Consider the following 26,202-nt stretch of genomic DNA (forward strand, 5'->3'; position numbering starts at 1 on the left):
CCGCCATGGTGCACTTTTTTTTTTTTTTAAATGAACGGAAACCCCCCTGAAAGGATGGGAAGACAACCGCTAACTGCACGGAGCAGAAGAATTAAAAACTGCAAAAAGTACAGGAAGCCCGAAGCAGAGCTGCTTTGCTCAATCGCGCTCCCCCCCCCCCCCCCAAGCGAAGAATAACGTAGCTGTCTCTCCCAGACCTCTGAACACTCTTCCCATAAAGGGGTTGAGGTTAGTGCATCTCCTTACGGCCAGAACAGTCTTGCTTGCACTAGTAACTGAAGGAACCCCCGCGGGTCTCAGCATGACTGCAAAAAAAAACAAACAAAACAACAAAAAACGCTAGTGCACAGAAAACCTGGAAGACGAAACCTTAAAAAAAAAAAAAAAAAAAACCCCGCAAAAAACAGGAAAGACAAAGAAGAGAAAGAAAAAGTATGAGACTGAAGGACTAACCACTTTCCACCTGCTGGAGACTGAGAATACCAAGTCTACATCTAGCTAGCCAGGGCTCTTATTGGCTCTCACAAGAGTCTGAGTTCTCAGTCTCCACTTGTTGAAAGGCGTGCACAACCCATCAGTCATTTTCTGGGCTGGGCCGGTCCGGAGGGACACCAAGGAATATAAATTTTAATTCAGACTAAGCCAGTCCCTTCCAATTCTGCCATATCCTTTGTCAAGCTCAGAACTGCACATGCTGGATCCACAATAGTAATAATATGAATAAAACTTCACACTCCCAGTAAGCACAAAGTCAATCAGATGCCACTCCACACCATGCAATATATGACAATTCTCAACAAAGCAGTTCATAGGGATTCTGGGAACAGGGGAGGGGTGGAATCACAGAATTGCTTAAAGAAGCTCTGTTCAAATATATATTTTTTTCTTAATCACTTTTTTTTTGTTTTAATTATTTCATAGATTGAGAATTGCAACCTGCTTGTTAGATCCAGCACATTACAAAAGTGCATGGTTATAGTTAGCGTGGATTTAAAAGGTCACACAACTCAAAAGGAAGCAGATATTTTAATGTTAATTTAAAGCACTTGATTAATCAAGGTGAAATCAGATTGTCCAATAATTCACTATAAAAACTGCTGCTGCACATGCACGATTGCATGCCATTTCAATCCAAGATCCAAACATCTTAACAGCAAGAGAAAGTAAAGGAAAACATCTGAATCCAGACAAGTTCCTCATGTAGTGAGGCAAGACTTCTTAACCATTCATATATGTAAAAATGGGATTTCCTTCAATTTTGAAAATGCACCTTGCAAAGTTTTCCAGAATTTCTTTGGCATGGTAAGAATAGAAAAGACAGGACATTTGTGTTATGGTACCTTAAAACCACAGAGTATTGTAAAGTAGTATTAAGTGTAGTCTTTCCACTGATAGAGAAAATCTCTCATTTAAAAATAAAAAAAAAAAAAAACCTGAAATTACAATACATACTATGTTACCCTTTTTTCGTAACACAGGGAACAACGTTTAGGAATCACATGAAAGCTTCTGAGAAAGCACGACCTCAACTGCATCTCTTTACTATACAATTCAAAGTAGTATAGTGTAGCACAGAGGTGGGCAAATCTTTGGGCCCCAGGGCCACGCTAGGAGCTTAGAAGTTACATATCTTACTGCTGCAAACCTTAGTTTGCCCACATCTGGAAAATTAACACAAGACACCCTCAATGTTAGGAGCTAATACATCATTTTGCACCACTTTCAAAGTGGATTAGCATTGTTTACAGTGTGTGAAAACTGAAAAACCGTATACTGTGTCAATGCCTAGCAATAAAAGGCAGAAAGAAGTCTGACAAAGTGTTAAGTTTATATCACCTCAGTTTACAAAATTGTTACCATTGCTGTCATCTTGTATAAACAAAAGGTTTCTCTTTATAAAAGAAAAACTGAAGTCTTAAGTTACTTTTTTTTTTTTTAATTATTATTAATTTACCCAGGCACTACATAACTGAATGGAGAAGGTTTGCTACAGTATCTCTGTTCTGAATACTCCTTATTAGCGGTGTCCAGTGTATGCCTTGAACCAAGAGGTGACAGAAGCAGCAGCGGAGGAAATCATTCCACCTGCACTGGTACTGCCAACAGGTTGAGAGAGCTGTGTGCTCTCACTCTGCAGCATCTCCAGCGGTTGGGAGGGAATATCGTAAAACCTAGGGCTTGGCAGATTCTCCCAATCTGTTCCTAAATCAGTCTCTTCATCACTTATATGGTCATCCCCACTTTCGTCTGTATCTCCTGAGGCACTGGGATCCAAAAACTCCATAGAATCTTCCAGATCAGCACTGATTTCGAAAGGCCCAGACCTGTTTCAAGAACAACAAAATTACATGAGTTTTTCTGCAGAGCCTCCTGGCAAAGGTCAGATGATCTGGAAAGTACCTGGAAGCATTTTTGCTTTACCCACTCTTCTTACTGTCTTCTCTTAGTCCTTAGGTTTACACCACTTATCACGTTCACATTCATTACTTTAATCTCTTGCCATCTGCTCTTCTACTCTCAACCACTAGCTTTGCTTTATGTCACTTTGTTTTTCCCTCTCCTGGAACACAGTAAAGAAACTGTTGCAAGAAAGAGGGGGCAGGGTGGGTAATAGAAACCTCCCCTTTGCTGTACAGCTGCCAATTTCATGTTAAATATTTCACTGTGGCAGTGAAAGACAAACACAACACAGCAGCACTGCAGAATATCCACAGGCTGACCAGGACCCCCCCCCCTCAAATATTTACTGAAGAAGGGTCAAGAAATGGTCCAAGAGATGAGGTATCTACAAAGGGAAGGGAAAAAAAAACTCACTAGGAGCTGTAAGTGCCCCTATAACCTTACCTTGGGTGACTGATTTCATTTATTTACTAACCCCAATAGTAAGAATAAAAATAAATAAATAAATAAATAAATAAAAGTATCAGAACACAGTTGGAATGAGCACACAATGACAAAAGTCAGGAGGCTCATGTATTTAAATCTATGCAGCTATTTAAATCTGTTATAGATTACATGTATTTTGCTCGCTGAAACTGATGAACACTTAACATGGTTTTCATGCCTCAGATCCACACATTTGCAAATATACACTATGTATTTATACAGGAAAACAAATGGCAGGTCATTCATTTCATACAACTACAAAACATATGATCACAATTTATTCAAACAATCAGTGACCCACAACAATAAACTGTAAAGTTCGAGTCTTTACAGTAGGGTGTTTTACAAAGACTCGAACTACCCACAGTTGAAATAATGACCAAGTGACTTTCTTTAAATGTAACCTGCCATTTGCTTTCCTGTATAAATACATACTGTATATTTGCAAATGTGTGGATGAAGAGAATTATGTGAACACAATCTCATTTTAGGTAGAGAAGCTTATTTCATGGAATTTTATTAACAGGTAACCCATAAATATTAAATATACCATAGATCTATCTGACCATGTTCAATATTTTAAAACATATCCAATGGTTACAGCATGCAACTACATGAACATTATACATAGTATTAGCTCTTATTCAGGGCTTGCCTTAACTGTACAAATCTAATCATGATGGCTTCTAGGTAATATAAACTAGAACTAACCTGCCCAAGTTTTCCATGTCAGGACTGACCAGGTACATGAGGTTCCTGAGGGTATGTAATGGATGCAACAGGTCCAAGTGTACATGCTGCAAGAAAAAAATGGGGGGGGGGGACCCCTAAATGATAAATCAGAATTAATAGTCCCACAATTTATCAACAGCAGATACCAAATTGAAAACAAAACCCAGCGCTCAAGTCTTCACTCACAACTTCCTTGCTACACAATATGTAAACAATAACTGAACTAGAAGCCTCGGAAGCGAATCATTTCACACTAGGACCTAGCACAGTGCCCCACTCATTTCATCATCAGCTTCCAAGTAACATCCACAGTTCTTTAATTAATAAAAAGTCACTTAAATATTACTTTAATACATATGTCTCAAATGCAAGCTGTGTCAAGGTATGGTCCTACAAACCAATAAAACAAATCAAAACTAGAATAATAGTGTTTTAACTGACAGTAAGCAAAGAGATCTCCCCACTCCCTGGAGTCCAGAACTAGGTCATTCAACAGTTTCTGTATTCCCTTTGGGGTTACGACATATTCCAAAAAGAGTCAAACACCTTGCTTCCCATCTAGCAAATATTTGATTCTCTCTCCCCAGCAGGAAAGCAACATTACCATGGAAAGGCAATTAATCCATCACCAACGGATCTCTCCCAACAGGCCAATTAAAAATTTCCAGACCTCCCGTAGAGGACGGCGGAGGACACTCCGACCCCAGGAACACAGCAGTGCCTGGTATGGGGCCTGCAGCAAGGAGAAAAAAATGATATGGCAAGAACAAAGCTCTCTCACAAAAGATGGGAGTGTAGTCCTGGCCTCCAGTAATCCAGTTGGATACATAACACAGTAGACAGGCCGAATTATAGAACCTAATGTTGGGGAGACCCAACCCCCCCCCCCCCCCCCATGACCCAGGTACCCACCAACCAGTGAAACCGGATTATAGCTTTCTTACCTGCCCAGCAATCGGGAAAACAACCTATTCAGACGGGTAAGATCATAGAAACATGACGGCAGATAAACTACTAGTACTTATTTCTAAAGCGCTACTAGACGTGCGCAGCGTTGTGATATGATAAAGACCATATGACCCATCCAGTCTGCCCATCCTCTGTAACCCCTAATTCTTCCTGTTCCTAAGCGATCCCATATGCTTATCCCATGCCTTTTTAAATTCTGGAACAGTCCTCGACTCCACAACCTCCACCGGGAGGCCATTCCATGCCTCCACCACCGTTTCTGTGAAATTGTACTTCCTTAGATTATTCCTAAGCCTATTCCCTCTTAACTGTCATATGCCCCCTCATTCCAGAGCTCTCCTTCATTTGAAAAAGGCTCTCTTCCTGTTCATAAATGCCCTTGAGATATTTAAACGTCTAACATGTCTCCTCTCTTCCAGCATATACATGTTGAGGTCCATAAGCCTGTCCCTATAATTTTTGCGTTCAAGACCGCTTACTAATTTCATAGCCACCCTCTGGACTGACTGCATCCTGTTTATATCTTTTTGTAGGTGCGGTCTCCAGAACTGCACGCAGTACTCCAAATGAGGCCTCACTAGAAACTTATACAACGGCACTATCACCTCCTTTTTCCTGCTGGTCATGCCTCTCTTTATGCACCCAAGCATCCCTCTGGCTTTGACCATCGCTTTTTCTACCTGTTTGGAAGCTTTAAGGTCATTAGACACAATCCTTGTTTAATAATCTCAGAGGGAGAGTTTGGAGTAGATATAACCATTTAGGAAACAAAACCATCTTGATCAAATTTGTCCTGCCCATCAGGGATAAAGGCAGATGATGCCAAACCTCCAACTGGCATCTTGTTTCCTTCAAGAGTTTAGCTATATTCACAGAATAGAAACCACCAGTACAGATCCCTAGTCATAAGATAGCGAAATGTGTCTGCTGCCCACTGAAGAGGAAAATTACCCCCCCCCCCCAAAAAAAAAAAAAAAAAGCTGTCTGTGTCATCCAAGGGCAGTGCCACTAATTTCTGGTAATTAAGCTTAAAACCAACAAAATCACCATATTCAGAGAAACACTCTAGTAGGGCAGTCAAGGAATTATATGGATCCAAAAGATGAACTAGCAGATCATCTACAAAGGCAGCAAGTTTAAAGAAGTGGGTCCCCAAGGCCACCCCTTCAATCTCCAGGTTAGCATATATATCCCTAATCAGAGAATCCAAAGTTAGTATAAATAATAACGGGGAAGTGGAACAATCGGGCATACTCGGTCCAATCCGCCAGTCCATGAGCTGAGTCGTAACAGCAACCAGCCACGACCGCCAGCAACCAAGCAGGATCCCTCTCAAAAGGGGCTGAGTGGTGAGAAAAACCTTTAAAAAACAACTTTTTTTTTTTTGCTGTTCCTGATCCTCCAGTCACCAAGTGTTTGCTGTCCAAACAAAAGTTGCTCAAATATAGGGAGAGAGCAAAAGCAGAGCGACTGCGTCTTGAATGGATACATCGTGAGCCCAGTGCAATAAGAAGCCCCAAGGAGCTTCCTGGTTCTCCACCTCACCCAGCCACAAAAAAACAAACAAACAAAAAAAAAACACTGTGAGCTGGTTGGTACTAGGCAAGGTCAATAAAACAAGCGGTCAGGACAATATTGAAGGAAAAGCCTGGCTGAAATTAAAGTTATCAAAAAAGCAGGTTGTGGGAAGAAGCCTCAAAGGGCTCTCTGATCGCCAGCCTCCATTGCTTCCCGATTAACTTGATTCAAGACCGCTTTTTTTTTTTTTTTGTTACATTTGTACCCCGCGCTTTCCCACTCATGGCAGGCTCAATGCGGCATCCAAGTGCAATAGTGATTTCCAACAAACTGCCAGGAAACCACTATTGCACCTGGTACAATCTGCTGCCGATTAAAACGTGTTATTAGGAGGACAATTTGGGATGTTTATTTTCCACTAAAAAGACATCTGGTTTGACCCCTGAGGCAGGGGCTTTTCTGCGCTGAAACACGGCCTGTGTCGGGTCTATTTCATTAAAGATTGTACACTGTTCCAGTTTTGGAGGCCCTTTTGTGCTTTTTCTTGCAGTTTTGGTTTGTGTACTTTTGGACCCTCTCTTTTGCTATTTGGGGAGCTAATGCACAACAAGTTGGTCATTTGAGTAGTATGTGCGGTAGGCATGCTATTTTACCATCTTCACAATTACTTGTGCCTACCTGGGAAAAACAAAGGTAAAGAATGTTTGTATTCAACTTGTTCACCGCGCGAGTGAACTTCCGTCTGTTGAGATTCTCTCCACAGAACTCACTGCAAGACAAAAGATCCCCATACAGTTCATACAATAGCTACAGACACTTAATACACCAAGACAGTTTCGCATTTCTCAGAGTTTCAAGTTTCCACCACCAGTTTCAGAGTGCCTTGTCTACATAGACTGTATCCTGAAAACCGGTCAACAGAGTGGTGTCTGTGGAGCTGAACGATGGAAACAAATGTGGGATTACTGAAAATTAAATAGGGCTGATCAACCGTTTGTGTTCTCAGCTACACATACTACATCACTCAAACCTGTTTTAGGTCTGGTTTTCACCTCCAGTGAATAAACTGAGCAACACCATATAATCCTAGTTACTCCTGCAGCTACCTTCTTTCTTCTCAAGTGGGAAAATCAGGTGCACAATCTTCTGACATTATAAATTAACTAGCAAAAATGTTATGATCATAAGCCGCTCAAATCAAGTTATTAGTTGAATCAAAGTAGGACAGGCCACCAAACAAGTGACTGCATGATATCTAGAAACAGAACTGAACAAAGTGCATTACTTACCTGTTGAAGAGCTTCTTAGGCAGATTCACATCAAGTATATGAGATAATATATTAACAAGCTGAGTTGCATAGCATAATGCAGCACTGATGGTATAAGCAGGGTTATTATGCTCCGTATCTAAAAGTAAACAAAGCATAGAAACTGCCTTTTATTTAAAAAAAAAAAAAGTGTAATCGCTAATCACAGGGATTAAGTGCATTATATTTATAACAACAAAACATAGATGGGGCACATGATCAATGAGAAAATTAGGTTCTTACCTTGGTAATTTTCTTTCCTTTAGTGTCAGCAGATGAATCCACAGTGCTCTATGGACGACTAACTCCATCTGCCTTCAGTATTTGAAACTTTCAAAGTAGAGTGTATCCTCAAAGTAGAACAACATGAACTTTCCTCACAGTGAATGAATGCCCCAGAACAGGAGCAATAACCACACAAAGGAGGGACGATCTCAATCTCCTGTAACAGAACAGAAATCCTGAAGACTGTTTTCCAACTTCTCCCAATGAAGGAACATATCTGCAGGAAAAAAACTGAACAAAAAAACAGAGTCAGACAAGGAGGGATCATGGATTCATCTGCTGTGACTAAAGGAAAGAAAATTACCAAGGTAAGAACCTAATTTTCCCTTCCTTGTCATCAGCAGCAGATGAATCCATTAACTGATGGGATGTACAAAAGCACTCCCTAGTTAGGGCAGGAATATGCCACTCCCCGAGCAAGTACTTGCGCTCCAAACTGTGCGTCCCGCTTCGATGCAACATCCAGCCTGTAATGCCGGACAAAGGACAGCTCAGAAGCCCAAGTAGCCGCACTACAGATCTCACGAAGAGAGAGTGCTCCTGTTTCGGCCCACGAAAATGAAATCGCTCTCATGGAATGCGCTTTAAACGCATCAGGCGGAGACCGCCCTGATAGATACGCAGAAAAAATGACTTTAAGCCAATGGGCTATAGCGGCCTTAGACGCCGGAAACCCTCTTCGAGGACCTACCAAGACAAAAAGGTGATCAGAGGTCCTGAAGTAATTTGATATTTGCAGATACTGCAATAGAGCCCTGCAAACATCCAGAAGATGTAACTGCCCAAAAGATTCCAGAAACTCCTCCCTAGAAAAGGAGGGCAGATAAATGGGCTGGTTTAGGTGAAACGCTGAAACCACCTTAGGCAGGAAGGAAGGCACAGTACGTACCCTTACTCCGGACTCTGAGAATTGCAGAAAGGGGTCTCGACAGGACAGAGCCTGGAGCTCAGACACGCGTCTCGCCGAGGTCATAGCCACCAAAAAGACCGTCTTTAGAGCCACATCCTTCTCCGAAGCTCGCCTCAGCGGCTCGAAGGGCGAACACTGGAGAGCCTTCAACACAAGCCCCAGGTTCCAAGCCGGACATGGCAGCCGCACTGGTGGGCGGAGCCGGAGTGCCCCTCTTAGAAATCGGGCAACGTCCGGATGAGCGGCCAGGGAAAGGCCAAAGACCTTCCCTCGAAAGCATGCCAATGCTGCCACTTGCACTCGCAGGGAATTGTAGGCCAAGCCTTTTTGTAAGCCATCCTGCAAAAAGTCCAGTATCGACGACACTGTAGCCCACGTGGGTATGATCGCCTTTGAAACACACCACGCCTCAAACTGGCGCCAGATCCGAGCATAAACAATGGAAGTGGACTGCTTGCAGGCCTGCAAGAGAGTGGAGATGACTGTTAGAATAGCCTTTGTCTCTCAATTGCGCCCTCTCAAGAGCCATGCCGTAAGACCAAAGCGGCAAGGATCCTCCATGGTCACCGGTCCCTGCATCAACAGGTTCGGTACCAGAGGCAAAGGAAGAGGGGCCTCCACCAGCATCCGCCGGATGTAGCCGAATTCGCAGGACTCGCCCTATCAAGGGCCAAGGAGGGAACACATATAGGAGGCCAGGTGGCCAGGGTTGAGCCAAGGCATCCAACCCCGCCGAGCAAGGATCTCTCCATCTGCTGAAAAAGCATGGGACTTTGGCATTTGAGCTTGACACCATTGGATCCGCTACGGGCGTTCCCCATTTGGCACAGATCTGAAGAAACACTTCATCTGCCAGTTCCCACTCCGCTGGGTCAATTTGATGCCTGCTTAGAAAATTGGCTTGCACGTTGCTCTCACCTTCTATATGCGCTGCAGAAAGAAGCTGCAGGTGTAGCTCGGCCCAGTGGCAAATCTGAGCGGCCTCCGCGGCCAGTGCTCTGCCCTGAGTGCCGCCCTGTCGATTTATGTAGGTCACATTTGTTGTGTTGTCCGACAGAACTCGGACAGCCAGCCCCTCCAGAGTCTTGTGAAAGGCCAGAAGAGCCTGGAATATCGCTCTCAGTTCCAAGCGATTGATGGACCACCCCGATTCCGCAGGTATCCACAGACCCTGGGCATAGATCCCTTGCAATGTCCTCCCCAGCCGACCAGGCTGGCATCGGTTATCACCAGGCACCAAGAGGGAAGTGCCAGCGGCATTCCTCGCCGCAGCATGCTGTCGGAGAGCCACCACTCCATACTGAGCCGGGCCACAGGGAGCCACGTTAGTCTGCATTGATAATCCTGGGACATTGGAGACATTCGTTGAAGCAGGGCAATCTGCAGAGGTCTCAAATGTGCTCTCGCCCATGGCACTACCTCCAAAGTGGCCATCATCGACCACAGCAGCTGGACAAAGTCCCAAGCTCGCGGGTGAGGCATCTGCAGGAGCAGACGGACCGGATTCTGAAGCTTGCACTGCCTTTGGTCAGGTAGAAAGACAAACCCCGAGGTTGTGTCGAACCGGACCCCCAAATATTCGAGAGACAGAGGGGGTCAGGTGACTTTTGGGTATATTGACAACCCAACCTAGAGATTGTAGTACTGAGACCACTCTGGCTGTGGCCAGACGACTTTCGTCTGCCGAATCCGCTCTGATGAGCCAGTCGTCGAGGTATGGGTGAGAAAGGCAGCTACTACCACCATTACCTCAGAAAAGGTGCGGGGAGCTGTGGCGAGTCCAAAAGGCAAGGCCCGAAACTGGAAATGTTTTCCCAACACCGCAAATCTGAGAAACTGTTGATGCGGGGGCCAAATAGGAATGTGCAAGTAAGCTTCTTTTAGGTCCGGAGACGTGAAATATTCTCCTGGCTGTACCGCCGGAATGACGGAGCGCAGGGTTTCTATGCGAAAATGCCGCACTCTTAGTGCCTCGTTGACTGACCTTAAGTCGAGGATCGGTCGGAAAGACTCGCCTTTTCGAGGCACCACAAAGTAAATGGAGTAGCGACCGCAGCCGCGTTCAGCGGGAAGTACAGGGATCACCGCTCCGAGGTGCAACAAGACTTCTAAGGTCTCCTCTACCACCACCCATTTGACGGCAGTACCACATCGGGACTCCACAAACACGTCTCTCACCAGGGCGCTGAATTCCAATCGGTAACCTTCCCTGTTCAGGTCCAGGACCTACTGATCGGAGGTAATCTTGGTCCATTCCTCGAGAAAGAGGGAAAGGCGTCCTCCTACTGCGGGAATCAAGGAATGGACCGGCGCCCCGTCATTGAGGGGGCCGCCCTGGAACCGGCCGCTGCGTAATGCTTGTCTGAGCGAAAGGAGTTCCTCTGCTGAAAATGGGCATGTTGAGAAACCCCAGCAGAGCACCCCGGGCGATACATGCGAGCTTCATGGAAGTGAGGTCTTGAAGACGAGGGCCACACAGAACCCTTGGAAGAAGGCCTCGGCCTATCCTCGGGTAACCGCTGAGGCTTATGGTCCCCCAGGTCTTTCACAATTTTCTCTAGCTCCTCTCCAAATAACAGGTGGCCCCAAAAGGGAAGCTTCACCAGCTTAGAGGCCATGTCAGCCGCCCAATGCCGTAGCCATAGAAGGCGGCGGGCCACAACCGCCACAGACATCTGTTTAGCCGAAGCTCTGACCAGATCATAGAGGACGTCAGCCAAAAATGACAGGGCCGACTCCATCCGCGGGCTGTTTCACTGCCTGTTGTAACCAAGAAAGGCAGGCCCGGGCAGCATAGGAACTGCAAATAGATGCCCTTAAAGCGAGGCCCGAGATTTCAAAAGACCGTTTCAATGCGGATTCCAGCCGCTGGTCCTGCATGTCTTTCAGGGCAACCCCTCCCTCTACGGGGACGGTGGTCCTCTTAGTCACCGCCATGACCAAAGCGTCCACTTTAGGCATCCCCAAAGGGGCCAAGTGCTCCTCACTTAGAGGGTAAAGCTGAGCCATAGCCCTGGCCACCTTCAAATGCCCATCGGGTTCAGACCATTGAGCTGAAATAAGCTCTTGGATGGAGTCATGCACAGGAAAGGCTCGAGCAGGCTTCTTAGTACTCGCCATCCTTGGATTACCAGAGGAGGCCTCGCCCTTGGCAGGATCATGAATCGAGAGGGCCTGCAAGGCGTCAGAAATGAGAGCTGGCAGCTCATTGCGGTAGAAAATCCTCACTGCATTGGGATCATCCAGATCCAGTGGCAAACCAGCACCTTCCTCTGGCTCATCAGACCATGAGGCCCTGCCAGAACCCTCAGAATCCACACCACCCGACCACGGGGGGGAAAAGGAAAGTGCGCCACTCTCCGACGGGGAATTTACCCGTCTATGTTTAGCATCCTTCCAACGCTCGGGGAAAGCAGCCATCACCGGGCCATCAACACCCGGGGGAAACCAGGCAGCAGCGTAGTGTCAGACACCTGCGGCAGAGCTCTTTTCAGCATGAAAGCTTTATGCATTAACAGCACAAACTCAGGGGAGAAAAACTCACCCTGACCCTCCATCTCCGAATCAGGAGAAACGGGAACAGGAGCTCCTCTGGTAGCCTCTAACTGAGGCGTCCCCCTGCACTCAGACTCCTCCGCAACAGCGAGGGTCGAGACATGCGGCGCTTCCAAAATGGCGCCCGCTGCCAGCTCCATTGAGCGGGAAGAATCATCGCTCGCCATGCTCGTACCAGCTCTAGTGTCTAAAGAGCACGTCTTACAGAGCCCTGCTGCCGATCTACGTTTACAACAACGGGAGCAGCGTTTTACTGCTTCAGCAGCCATCGTCCGACTGGACGGAATTATACAAGTAAAATGGCAGCTTCACGCCAAAACTTACCCTGATCGGAACGGCGTCCGCAGGACCTCCCTGGAGGGGCTGGGCACCACTCTCACCTCAAAAGACCGAGTCAAACGTGCTCCGGTCAAGCTGCACGTTGAAAATAGCCTCACAATAGCTACACAGAACCAATGCGTACTCCCCCCATTTTTTTTTTTAACGCTGTGAGGAAAGTTGGAGGCATGCAGCAACAGAGGTACTCCGGTAGGCAGGGGGATGGGTAAGGCAGGGAAAGGGCGAACCTATATGCCTTCAAAGTGGGCACCACCAGCCACAACACCCCAGGCAGAGTTTTTCCAGGAGCTGATCAAGCTACATCCACACCTGCTGGGAGATAGAGAAATGCTAAAGGCAGATGGAGCTAGCCGTCCATAGAGCACTATGGTTTTTCAGTGTTCTCTATCTCCACCTGCTGGTAGGCGGACACAACCCATCAGTTAATGGATTCATCTGCTGCTGATGACAAGGAACCTTAATTACCATTAATTACTTCTTCAGGGTAATATGTTCAATGTTTACCATATTTGACCATTTCTGGGGAAAAAGTGACTAAAGTCACCAGCAACAAAAATGAGGCGTTAATGAATTCTGTTAAGAGTAAACAATTTGTAATACAACAGTCCAAAACCCATCCTTGTATGTGAAAGTTACAGAAATTATAACAAGTAACTTTTTCAGACTTATGGACCCATGACATGAAAACAAAAAAAAGCATCTATTGTCAACCTTTTGGATCCGCTACTTTAGTTGCTCCACCCACACCCACCCCGAGACGATCACATATTATTTAGCTCAAACTTTCCATACGAAGAAGCTAAGGTGTTTGCTCCTCTTTTCTATACACAGTAACATGCTGGGCCCCAGTGGCAGCACTGTGTTCTATCAAAGGGATCTGCATTTGAATGCCACATGTTCCCAACAGGGTTGGCACAAAAGTCCAGTTATTTTGCAACAGGTGACACTATGGGGGAGATGCACAAAGCTTACCATGCTTGCAACGTTTGCTTTAGACCAGTTGCAACCGTCTAAAGCAAACATTATTTAGGGTCAAATGCACAAAGGGGTTCTGAGTAGCTTTAACTGTTCGCCACAGCAGCTACTGATAATCCAATGCAAACATATTACAACAAGCTTATCAGTACTAAAATGAGAATTCTGTGTGATGCACAGGAATCTTAGCTCACTCTTCTTTGCAGAACTGCTTTAATTCAAACGTATTCGCAGGTTTTCACAGCATTTCTATTGAGTTCAAGTCGGGGCTTTGACTAGGCAAATCCAAAATTTTGCCATTCAGATGTAGAATGGTAATTGGGTTATAAAGTGGTAATGCGAGGGCGGGCTGTGGAGCCAGATGACAAGCCACACACACTCAGCAAGTTATGGTGGAAGCAAATATTTATTAAAGATGTCTTTTGTTAAGGCTCCTGGTCACTTCACAGGAAGGGAGGAGCAATACTCAAAGCTAATTATATAAACATAAGTGTCCTTGGGTGGCCTGCTCCTGCAGAGCCACAGCATACATAAATGTCTCTTAGCTCAGCAGCAACTCTTGCTGGTCTCTGGATCTAGGGACTAGGCCAGAGTTACCAATCTCTAGCAAGTACAAGAGGCTGGCCTGCAGCCAACCAATCAAAAACTCTTTAAGGTTCCAAGCTGAACTTGACCTATCTACATATAAGGTTACAGTTCTCAGCTTCAGGGTGGAGGCATCCGTGGTGGGTATTGCTGCTTCCCTCTGGGCATCATTGCTGCTTTACTCTGGGACTCCTTAACCTAACTCTGGCCTGGCCTTCTATACTTCCTGGATCATGCCCTCCTGGCTCCACCCCTCCCATGTCACTTCCCTCTTGGGTAGGATTATAGGGTTTTAAGATGGCTGACACTATGAGGAAGTGTCCTTGAGGGGAAGTGGTAACATCCAATAGACTCCCTCAGCAACAGCACAAATGAGTTTAAGCTTCAGCTCATGAAAAATTGACTGGACATTCTTCTAAGTGTTTTCTGGTATAGTGCATAATTCATGGTTCCTTCAATAATGGCAATTTTTCCAGGTCCTGAGGCAAGAAAGCATCCCCACACCCATCACATTACCACCATGTTTAACTGTGGAATGCTGTATTTGCTTTACGACAGACATAATGGGACCTCTGTTGTCCAGAGAGTTCCACTTTTAACCTATCTGTCCACAGACCATTATCCCAAACAGGCTTATCTAGGTTTGTTTTTGCAAATGTGAGATAAGCATTTGTTACTCTTGGATAGCAGCGGTTTCTGCCTTGCTACTCTCCCATGGATCCTATTTTTAACAAATCAATTTTCTGTCACGGAATAATGAAAAGCTGAGGTTATAGAGGCCTGCAGTTCTTTGGATGTTCTTCTGGGAAGTTTTGTGACTTCCTGGATGAGTTGTCGCTGCACTCGGAGTAATTTTGGCAGGCTGGCCATTTCTGGGAAGATTCATCACTGTTCCAAGTTTTCTCACTTTGGACACAATGGCTCTCATGCTCTTCTTTTTTGTTTCCAGACTTGACTACTGCAATATTTTCTACTGGCCTATCCAGTTACAAACTGAAAAAACTTCAAAAGCTCCAAAACATAGCCATTAGGCTACTTTGCCACATTTGTCATTCCGATCACATTCACATTTGTTAATGAGTCATCAATGGTAACCAGTAGAACACAGGATCGCCTATAAGGCTGCATTACTTACCTTCAAAAGCTTTCAGGCTTAGTGCCCTAGAATACCTATCAAGTCTCACAATTCCCTATTGTCCTAGACGAGTCCTTCACTCCTTGAATGACCAATGTATGGTCTTGCCTAATCCTAAATTGGCACAATTAGAATCAACTAGGCACAGTGCCTTTTATTACCTGTCACCTTTTACCTGGAATAATCGCCTTCTTCCCCTTCATAGTAACTTATTTATTTGCTGAATTTGTATCCCACATTTTCCCACCTATTGCAGGCTCAATGTGGCTTACATTATGCCGCAATGGCAATCGCCATTAACGGAATGAAAAGTTCAGATTATTTATACAATTAAGGTACATAAAAATATCAGATAAATTTGGAGTAAATGAATAAATAATTCATATCAGGTATATGATTTCAAGGACAAGGTATAACATACAGTATCATTCAAAGGGTTCAAATCAGATCTGAAAACTAGTTATTTAACCAAGTTTACCAGTCCTAGCTGAATCCTGGATTGTCTGATACGAGACCAATGTACTTCTATACTGCCTGAGCTCTCCCTGCCTATCCAACTCTTTCTTTCCCCTCCTTATTTCCATCTACTATTCCAGATGATATGTGAGCTGTTCCTCGATCCTCTGATTCAGCTCCTCCTTGAAGACCACCAATGCCAACACCAAGGAGAGCTGAGACCACATTCTCCTGAGTTACCTGTAAAACACCAGTGCCTTGGATTCCATCCTAATAGCATGACATACACCTTCCAACATCAAGGTCAAGCAGTCCTCCATTCAGAGGTACTTTGCTGACACTGTGGTTGTCAATAGCTGGGATCATGTTCCAGAGAGAAGCAACGTTGATGCGTCTTCGTCTCCACCCGATCCTCAACAATCGTTACTGCCCATCCTGAATCTTCCTCCTTCAGGGATTATCAGCCTACAACCAATCCCGATAGCCACTGTTGACACTTGACATCTAGGGAGATCATGATTTTCAATGTGAATTCAGCTCTAGAGTCCTTTTGGTCCACTGCATCTGATTATCTTGGATGAGACTTGTAAGAACCAGGAGACCCTCTCCTGTAACTCTTTATGGTCAAGAAGCCCTCTTGGGACATCTGCAAACAGCTTCACAATGCAGGTTTAGGCCTTCAAGCACCAGTTAAAGTGAATCTGCTCTACATATGATCTTGGGGACTTTTCTGTGTCATGTCAGCAAAAATTAGTGTCTCAGGAAAGCAAATGACTGTCTTGAATATAAAAGCCTGACCAAGCTGCAAGAAAGTACAATGTAGCAAAAAGACAAATGCAAAAGGAAAAAACAAAAAACAAACTTAAGACCCAAAAAAAATCTAGCTAAGGAGATTAGAAGGAAAGGGGTGAGGCAAACCATGCATAAAAATTTCAAATATTAACCAGGTTACCACAAACATGATCTACTGAAGAGCTGTTCTGTTTCATGGAAAAACAGAAGGGAGATGGCCCTGTGCAACAAAGCAATGCACGAACTGAACATGACCAGTTGAACTAAAAGTTCAACCGTGTAAAACCAAAGAAGGGCTCTGTCAGATGACACCACTACTTGTGGGGACTTGACATCCTGCTTGTCTCCAGAGAGCTATTTAAACCATTTGAACAAACTCTTAAAAATAAGTTCTATGGCATTAGCAGTGACCTTCTCCACCCACAGAAGAGGAGCGATTCCAACTATACAAATATTTTGAAATATCTAACCTAAAATGACTATTACTTTCAAAATAATGGTGCATTTCCTACCAGGTCCTTGTGTTGTTGACTTCTTCTCTTCTACCCAGTTGTAGTATGCCGAATAATCTCCGTTGCTAGGAAGACTAATCCAAGGTCCTGTGATACTGATGCTTGTGTCACCATTGTGGTCATCACAAACCCATCTTCCTGACAGATAGGTGGTTCGCCTGGCTTCTGCAAGCTTGCTCACAGTACTAGAGGTCAGAGCATTGTCACTCTCAAAGGAGACGTCTGCAGGGTCCCTGTGAGAATTGAAGATGCATGCAGATCTTATAAATGGATTTTCAGAAGTATCAAAGCTGCCTTTTGCTTAGCTGCCCTTTAAAAATTGTGCAAAACAAAACATCTCTGCTCCAGCAAGCTCACTCTGTATGTAGTGCTATTTTCTAATCTGTCTGTTTTAAGAGGTGCTTCCTCATTCCTTAATTGCTTAGCTAGACCATTTCCAGAAACACTAAAAGAAAAAAAAAACAAAAAAAAACAAAACATGATATAAAACAGCTAAATAAAAATAGAGTAACTGTTCGAACCACATCTGGAAAATATTTACCAACAAAAATTTCTCTCATCTCTATACAATATAGCATTGTTACTTACCTATTATATGTGTTTTCCTGTAGACAGCAGAAATGATCAGGCACAAAAATGGGCGACATCATCCATATGTACCAGGATGGAACACCTCTCCCACAGCACACAAAAACAGTGTAAAATACCGAGGATGTGTGGCCCTTTCCAAGGGCAGCAGACTCTCTGGCTCTTCAATAAGTGCCACAGCCAAAGAATTAATGCAGCTGCAGGAGGAATTGTGTACTTGATCAATCCTGTTGTCTACAGAACATACTTATTACAGATGAGCAACAATGCTCTTTCCTTTGATAAGCAGCAAATGAGTCAGGCACACAAGTGCTAATCTGCAGTGATACAAAGGATGTCATAGCATGATTGATGTGTTAATCCATGTCAAAGGTTACTAAATAAAAACAAAATAATAAAGCTGATACATTTTTATTGGATTATCTTAACACATTTTTTTGACTAGCTTGCAGGAGCTAAACTTACTTCATTCAGGTTACTACAGTATGAAGGGAAAGAAGGACAATGCTGACAAGTTGTGCTGTCATAAGGCTAGACTATTGAACAAGTCCAATACATACAGGATTGTCACAATCTTGCACTGTTGAGAGAGGACACTCCAAACTCATGCCTTTATGAGTATCATGCAGATTACTACACTTTTGGTCTCAAAAGCTCCGAAGGGCTTTTCTGCAAGTGCAACCAGTGTACGGTCCTGCTTTGTTACTGAACCCTTGAAGCCACTGCACAGGGAAGGGAATGCTCATTCCATGAAAAAGGAGAATTCAAAGGTCAGCCAGCCAATCTCTACTCAAAAGAAAGATCCTCTCATCTGAGTGGATTGGGAACAGACTGGTTACGTCCTCCTGATACCGCAAGTGAGATGCAGTGTTTTCTCCATGTCCAAGGAAGCATGGAAAGTACATGTTCACACACTGCTCAGTTGCAGTCGAAGCCTAGGCAGAATAAGCAAATACAGTGGTATCAGAGCTATGGTATCAAAACTCCATGGGTAGGGGGTGAACCTCCAGACTGGCTGGGACATGACAAAAGTAATAGTACAATGCGTCAGTGCCTCATCAATCCTGTTTGTCAATGGAAAGCTCCTCTTATAAATGAAAAATGAGAATTGATTTTGGATAGAAGTAGGCTTAATGGAAAGGGAGAAAACTTAAGGTGTTCTTAAACATTTCTTAAGGACAACCTAAACTTAAGTATCACTAGTAGATGAATGAGAAGATATCATACAGTGTGTTCCATTCTTTTCAAACCAAGGATCACCTATACTAACAAAAATGATATGCAGTACACCAGCTTCCATGGAGTAAGGAGTGTGGACAGAGGGACAAAAAAAAAAAAAAAAAAAAGAAAAGGTCCAGTCCTATTAATTCCTACATAGCAAGGCTCATGCTGCATCTGGGATGGCAAAAAGCATAGATGGGTCCTTTATCTGCTATCACATACTATGTTACTGTGAATACCAAGGCTCAGAAAGGAGCTCCATGCACACAGAGAAACCATCTACTGGTGTCTTTTTGCTGTGGACAGAACCCATGAGCTGCTCTAAATCTCAACATCAGGTAGTAATAACTTTTTCCATTGCACAACTGAAAAAATCTAAAAAGGTATCAAAGCATACATTGGTGCCCCGTATAAGAGTCTTCGGGAGGCTAAACCTTCCCAGCCCCAAGCACTAGCTTCCCCTACCTGCCCAAGTCTGTGGCAGGAAGAACAAAAAGGAACTGTGAACTTCCCTTTCCGGAGCCCTGTGTGCACTGCTGCCAGCACCTCGTCTCCTTCCCCAAAACATCATGGGGGAGAGAGGAGAAGGAGGGAGATGAGGAGAACTGGCAGCGGTGTACACAGGGCTCCAGCCCTGTGCATGATTTAATTTTCTTTGCAGCCTCCGAGTTGGGAAGACATCAGCAGGGAAGGGAAGATCACTGTTTCTATTTGTTCTTGCTGCCACGGAGTCAGGAAGGCAGTGGCCCTGTGGAGGTATCAGTGAGTGAAAGGGATGATGGGAGAGAAAGAGATGGGGCGAATGTGGAGTGAGATGGGAGTGTGGAGTGAGATGGGAGCCCTTACGCCAAGCCCCCTCCCTACCCATCTTCAAATCCTTGCTCAAAGCCCACTTCTTCAATGTTGCTTTCAGCACCTAACCTTTATACCTTTCAGGAAATCTAGACTGCCCCTATTTGACTGACTGTACATTTGTCCTTTAGATTGTAAGCTCCTTTGAGTAGGGACTGTCCTTCTATGTTAAATTGTACAGCGCTGCGTAACCTTAGTAGTGCTTTAGAAATGTCAAGTAGTAGTAGTAGAAATGAGAAAGAAGGACTATTGAGAAGGGAGAAATAGATGAGATTCTGGATAGCTGAGGGGGGGGGGGGGGGGGGGGGGTGGGGAGAATGTCATCCCGAAGACTTTCACTAATCACACCCTCTCCAAAAGACATTACACGATGTGATACCCGCAAGCGAGCCTTCTCCGGAGTAGCCCCCACAATCTGGAATGCACTCCCTGAAAGGCTCCGCTTAACACAAGACTATCTCTACTTCAGGAAGCAGGTGAAAGCTTGGATCTTCAACCAGGCCTTTTAATGGAAGACATAACTAACTTGTCAGTCTCACTCACACACACAAGGATTGACTCGGGCTGCATATACTGCAGCAGGACATGTTTATCCACTCCTACCCTAGCTGAGATAATATTTAACCATCTCTCTGACCTCATGTGCAACTTTCTTTAAATCAGTCACATCCTTTTTTAACTCTTCCTACTTTCTTACCTATCTATATTACAACTTTTGCCTTACCCTTCACTATCAATTATAACGTTCTATTACATATTGCATTGACATTGTAAGTAGTATACTATGCCATACCTTATAGAGTTATTTGAATATTTTACTGCTGTGATTGCCTATTGCTCATGTTTGATCTATTCTTACTGTACACTGCCTTGAGTGAATTCCTTCAAAAGGCGGTAAATAAATCCTAATAAATAAAAAATAGACAAGAAATGCTGCATGGTGGGGGAAGAGAGGGAACAGTTAATGAATAAGAAGTAGAATGGGAGAACCAGGGTGAGGGAAAGAGATGGAAAGCTGTAGGTAGACTGAAAACTGTAAAAACTAAGCATAAATGAAATTTGAGTGGACAGAGACAGTAAAACAGAAGCAAGCCGAATGGAAAATATCAACGTCGGAGATGGATGTGGAAGAGGTGAAGAAGATAGGAGAGAGAAAAAAACAACAATGGATAGGAAACCCTTTAACGAGTTAAAAGAAGACAGGAAAACAATATCTGACACTTACAATTAGAAAAGTTACATGACCAAAGGTAGAAAAATAATTTTATTTTTAAAATTTAGGGTGCAATAATGAGGAAGCCATGTACAACCTTATATGTATAACTTTTTAATTTAGTAAGTGGAATGTGTACGTTTTTAAATTTACATTTGCTATTTTTATATTTTCCACTGTACAGAAGGAAATGTATCACTGTTTCTAGTTCTTGGAATCCAGCTTCTTAGGGCTTCAGTTTAATTTGTGTGTACATATTTCTATTTTCAGTTTGTAGTTACTTATCCCATACCTGGTGAGGTTCTATATGTGTTCTGCATTTGTAAAAGAGGCCAGTTATTCTGATAGTACTGAGTATCTGTGTAGAACTGATCTGTACTAATCCAGTTTATTTAGTAGGTATATATTAATGTTCTTGTGTCCAATGATATGTTCAGAGCTTTACCTTTTCCTAAATGTTCTTGTGTCCACTGTTCTATTTAAAGCATTACCTTTTCCTAGGTCAGTGGTTCCCAAACCTGGTCCTGGAGGTTATCCCTGAAAGTCAGGTTTTCAGGATATCCACATTGAATATTCATGAGATTTGCATCCAGTGGAGGCAGTGCAAGCAAATCTCTCTCATGAATATTCAATGTGGATATCCTGGACACCTGACTGGCTGGGGTGGCTCCAGGACCAGGTTTGGGAACCATTGTCCTAGGTAGACCCTTGTTGCGTGACTTCTGGAAGTAAGTCTTATTATGATATGGTAGATTTGCTTTATTGGTCCTGCATACTAATGTTTTGTATTACTTCACATTATGCCTAATACTAGATGGGAAAATTAGGTTCTTACCTTGGTAATTTTCTTTCCTTTAGTCAAAGCAGATGAATCCATTACAAGTGGGATGTACCAAAACAATCCCTAGATAGGGTGGGAACAAGCCACACCATGCGCCAGCACTTGTGCTCACTCATAATGGATTCCTCTGCTTGATGACAAGGAATTTGGATTTGGATATAGATTTAGCTCATGTCATTCTCAACTGTAGCTCACTGTTCCCAAGGCCAACAGGAAGATGCAGGACTTAGGAGCTAGGGCTGACTTTGAGCCAAGTGTTAAAGTATCTCCATATATTTCCAGAATGCTGTAAATACTGTTTTGCTCAATGTGTTGTACTATTTTGGCGCATTAGGTTGACTTTTTTTTGGCACATAACTCCATGGAGTGTGTTCAGTGGGGCTGATATTCAGATTCTGGGAGTTAGACCGGCTAACTCCCGCTGTCAGAGCTGAAACTAGATATTCAATGCTGGGCCATTTCCAGTGACTGGCACTGAATATCAGGTTTATTTTTGGCCGGTTTAGACTCAGCCAGCTATCTTTAACCCTGTAGTGTCCAATGTTCCCATCAATGTGTTCCCATATGGCTTTTTACGGGAACATTGGACACTAAAGGGTTAAACCGTCCAAAGATATCCCACGTTTTCATGCTGCTAAACTTGCTTTAAAAATCAGAGGATAGCTGGTTATCTTGGGCAACATAACCAGCTATCTGTTAGATGCTAACTGAGGATATTCAGCGGGGGATAGTGCTACTTAACCGGTCAGCAGCCCTTCTGGCTGGCTAAATAGCACCAAATATCAGGGGGGGGGGGGGGGGGGGGAAGAAGTGCGTATAATGCTATCAGTAATAGAGTTACTAGGTGGGGGAGGGGTAGCTGTGCTCGTGCCCCCACTGTCCCTTTACTGCTGACAAAGAGATGACTGTCACACCCTAAGGATTTTAACTTAGACAAACACCCTAGCCCCACCCCATTTTAGCCTCCCAAAAAACAGAGTTACCAACTGCTTACGCCAGCATGTCACAGGACACCGATGGGGAAACACTGATAAGCAGGCCGTAGCTATGTTAGCATGGAACATATGTGAATGTCTCTAGGAAAACATGACTAAGTCATGGATCCAAAATGTCAAGAATGGCCGATTTTTTTACATCACGAGTCTATACGGTAAATCAAAACTGAGTTAATGAGTTCCATGCTTAGTTTATCTAATCTGCAATTTTCCAACTTCCTGTGTAATGATAAAGTGTTAAGTACTTCTGGAGAGGCTGTTGTTTCTGATGATTTTACTCATGTTTTCCAAGAGATGTAACACAAATACAATATCCTTTTAAAACATTACCAACCTAGACTCCAAGTTGTTCTGCTTAATTTTTAGATATAATTCTTTGGTTATCCTTTTATTTGTACCAAATACCTTGGTGGTTATATTTTTACGCTTTTGCATTTTCTTCCAAGTTGTGCACGTTTTATAACCATGCTGTTTCTAAACAATACCCACTCAGGGGGACATCTGATCTTCTTAGTCAGGATGATAGTTGGTCCTATCTCAGATATTATATAAAAATCAGAACAAAGAGGAATCTTAATGATTTGTTCTAAATACCAACTGACTTGGTTTTCTTGTGTTGCTAGTACCATTTTAATATAGAGAGGGATGTCTATGATAGAAAATTGATGTAAGTCATTCATATTGCAATTAAAGTCTCACTTGCCTTATACTAGTCTTCACTTCATCAATGGGGAAAATGATAGATGTTAGCTCTAATATATGTGACCGTCGAAGATTTGCCAGCTGTACATGCTGAGTTCTCAAGTCACTGGATTTCTTTTCTACCAGGTCACCCAGCTTGCGGTTGTGCCTCTGTATCTTTTCTTTCTTTTCTTGATGCCGTTGAGATCTACGACAAACCTTTTGGTTGTCATCTTTTATTTTTAGAAGCAATTCAGAGTCTGAAAAAAAAGAAAAAGTGTGTGTGTGGGGGGGGGGGGGGGGGGATAAAACTCAGCAATTACATAAAAAGATAAAGACCTTTTTAAATGGTAGTTATCATAATTAGCTAGACAAATACAAGTGGGAAATCTGAATTACACGTACAAAGAAGGTGGCAAACTTATGAAACAACATATGTCAATGTCTCTTCAAGAATTTATCAACAGAAGCAGAAGTTTGATGTGATGGAGACAAGGTACATGACCTTCTACCTCTAGCCAATTTCCTTTATCATTACAAACCCTGCTTCGTGTCTTCAAGTGCCGTAAGCTGGTCAAGTTTTCAACATACACCTTACACATATGCAGTGTGTGTGTCTGCATGCACTGCCTCCATTAACTGTAAATACACTGAATGCAAATTTAGTGTGGATATCCCATAAACCTGGCTCAATTGCAGAACTTGACTACCCTACTGTAAATTTGTCACTATCAAAGTTGTTCAATTTCTAAGGACACAAGGAATGAATACTTATCTAATACTTGACTTTCTTCTATAACTGTACCTTAACTGTTTTGCTACGTATTTTCCTTCTATTGTATGGCACTATGTACATTGCCAGTGCTCACAAATCATAATTCCAGGGTTCAAGAACCATAAAAAGCCTCTCTCCGTGCTAAGCCCAATTACTACCAGGAACACAATGCATAAGCTTTGTGAACAACCAATAGTGCTCCACACTTGTTTATGCTGAATTCAACAGCTCGATACCTTTGCCTTACAAACATTTCATCTTCATACAATTATTAATGCTACAAAAGAGAAATGTCCAATTAAATAAATGAGCAAGTCCTAGTCCTCACAAAGATACCAACTACAGATAACATCTATGACTTACTTCTTGCTATTTCTTCATTACTATTACATATTGATTGTTTCAGCTGTTCAATTCTCATTTGGAGGGACATTATTTTCCATTTCTGAAAACAGAAAGTCTGCAGTGATTACACAGCACAATTTATCTACATCTTAAACACATTAATCCAGAGTTAGAACATTCGACTGAATTCTGAGCTAAAAACAACCACAACACACAGTAATTCCAGCACCAACCAGTCAATATTCAGCTGGTAGCAGTCAGCTTTTTTTTTTTATGCTTACCACCACAGGCAGAATTAGGCCCAGATATTTAATACTAGGCCATGTCTGGGCACTGGCATTGAATATCCGTGGCCATGTCAGTATGTGCTGGCCATCAGAGCTTGTGAAGATTCTAGCCAATATTCACTCAGGACCTTAAGACACTTATGTGGGCCCTGGCTGAATATTGGCTGGACCCACGTAAGTTGAAGCTGGTGCCCTGACCCCATTCAGATCCCCACTTCCCTTCCCTCTCCTCCCCAAACATAAGTTCAGCACCCTGAACAGGTCCACTAGTGGTTTTTGCCATTTTGAGGTTGGAGTTGTAAGTGAGCATTGCTTCTGTCCATCTCTGCCAAAATCACCAGGGATATCATAGATAGACCTGCGGGGGAACCAGAAACTCCTCGATCGCTACCCAAATGTTATCTGGGCACCAGCCAATATTCAGATTAATGCCCAATTAGCTTGGCAGCTAAAGTCAGGACAGCCTTTTTGCTGTCCTAACTATAGCTGCTTACTTAACTGGTTAGCAATTCTGAATACCACTAAAAGGTCAAGTACCGGCTCTGCCCCAGTCCCTTCCTACAGAGTGCCCTGGCACAAAACGGATAGCATTGGAGTGGGTTGTGCGGATATTAACCAGACAGTGCTGCTGAAGTGCCACTGAATATCTGTGGATAGGCAGGCAGAAGTGATTTAACCAAGCAGGAGACCCTCCTGCACCGTTAAATCACTTTCAATATCAACCCACAAGTGTACAGTGACAAGTTCAACAGTGCTGGTAGAAACACAGTAGGTGAGAGAAGAAGGGAATAAGTGAATGAAAAACAGATTTATCTGCTAATTTTCTCTCTTCAAGTCCTTCCAGAAACTAGGATCATCTCCACTCCCCTCTACCCACAAAAGGATGAGCAGAGGAGAACTTATGAAGGCAGCCCCTGGCTACTCACCACGGAGCTTTGTCAGGTTGAGTCTCGGCAAACCCCCAGCTCAAGAACCCCAGAAGGGTGTCTGCTGGAGAATACTGACCACTAATCACAAGCAAGACAGGAGAAACAAATGTGCCCAATTTCAGAACATAGTGCCACAGAGAAGTGAGGGTCCATGAATGCAACTGATCTGGTACCAGAGACTGGGAAATAGTGGTATAAGAGCAGCAAAAATCACCTTCCCAATAACTCAATTCTCCATGCAGCAAGTCCCCTATAGACTACGGTGGGGAAGAGAGCAATCCCATTTTAAGGATTATTTTCTTTCCAAATGAGGCAGAAGACTGAGTAAGCCAAAGTGGAGGCTCAACAGCAGGCCACCACACCACAAAACCCCAGGATTTCCCATCTGAGGGAATATAGGGAAGGGAACACAGGGAGGAACTCTCTCTTAACCACCCTGAAACTAAGCCCATTGGAACCAAGAACTGGCCCAAACTAGGGTCCTATCTACTGATGAAGGGAGGCCCAACACCATTCAGT

General features: G+C 43.7%; 1 protein-coding gene across 1 annotated transcript in view; it reads right to left on the minus strand.

Annotated features, from left to right (window-relative positions):
- Positions 1–568: 568 nt before the first annotated feature.
- The window catches only part of ATG14 (autophagy related 14), a 55,958-nt gene continuing 30,324 nt past the window's right edge, over positions 569–26,202 (minus strand). The window contains exons 4-10 of the mRNA XM_030214792.1: positions 24,486–24,567; positions 23,370–23,607; positions 16,957–17,189; positions 7,395–7,512; positions 6,784–6,874; positions 3,598–3,683; positions 569–2,324 (exon numbers count right to left, since the gene is read on the minus strand). Coding sequence (XP_030070652.1) covers positions 2,018–2,324; positions 3,598–3,683; positions 6,784–6,874; positions 7,395–7,512; positions 16,957–17,189; positions 23,370–23,607; positions 24,486–24,567 — 1,155 coding nt within the window. The 3' untranslated portion in view covers positions 569–2,017. The remainder of the gene's footprint in view (positions 2,325–3,597; positions 3,684–6,783; positions 6,875–7,394; positions 7,513–16,956; positions 17,190–23,369; positions 23,608–24,485; positions 24,568–26,202) is intronic.

This window comes from Microcaecilia unicolor, chromosome 9, assembly GCF_901765095.1.
Source record: "Microcaecilia unicolor chromosome 9, aMicUni1.1, whole genome shotgun sequence".
NCBI classification, from domain to species: domain Eukaryota; kingdom Metazoa; phylum Chordata; class Amphibia; order Gymnophiona; family Siphonopidae; genus Microcaecilia; species Microcaecilia unicolor.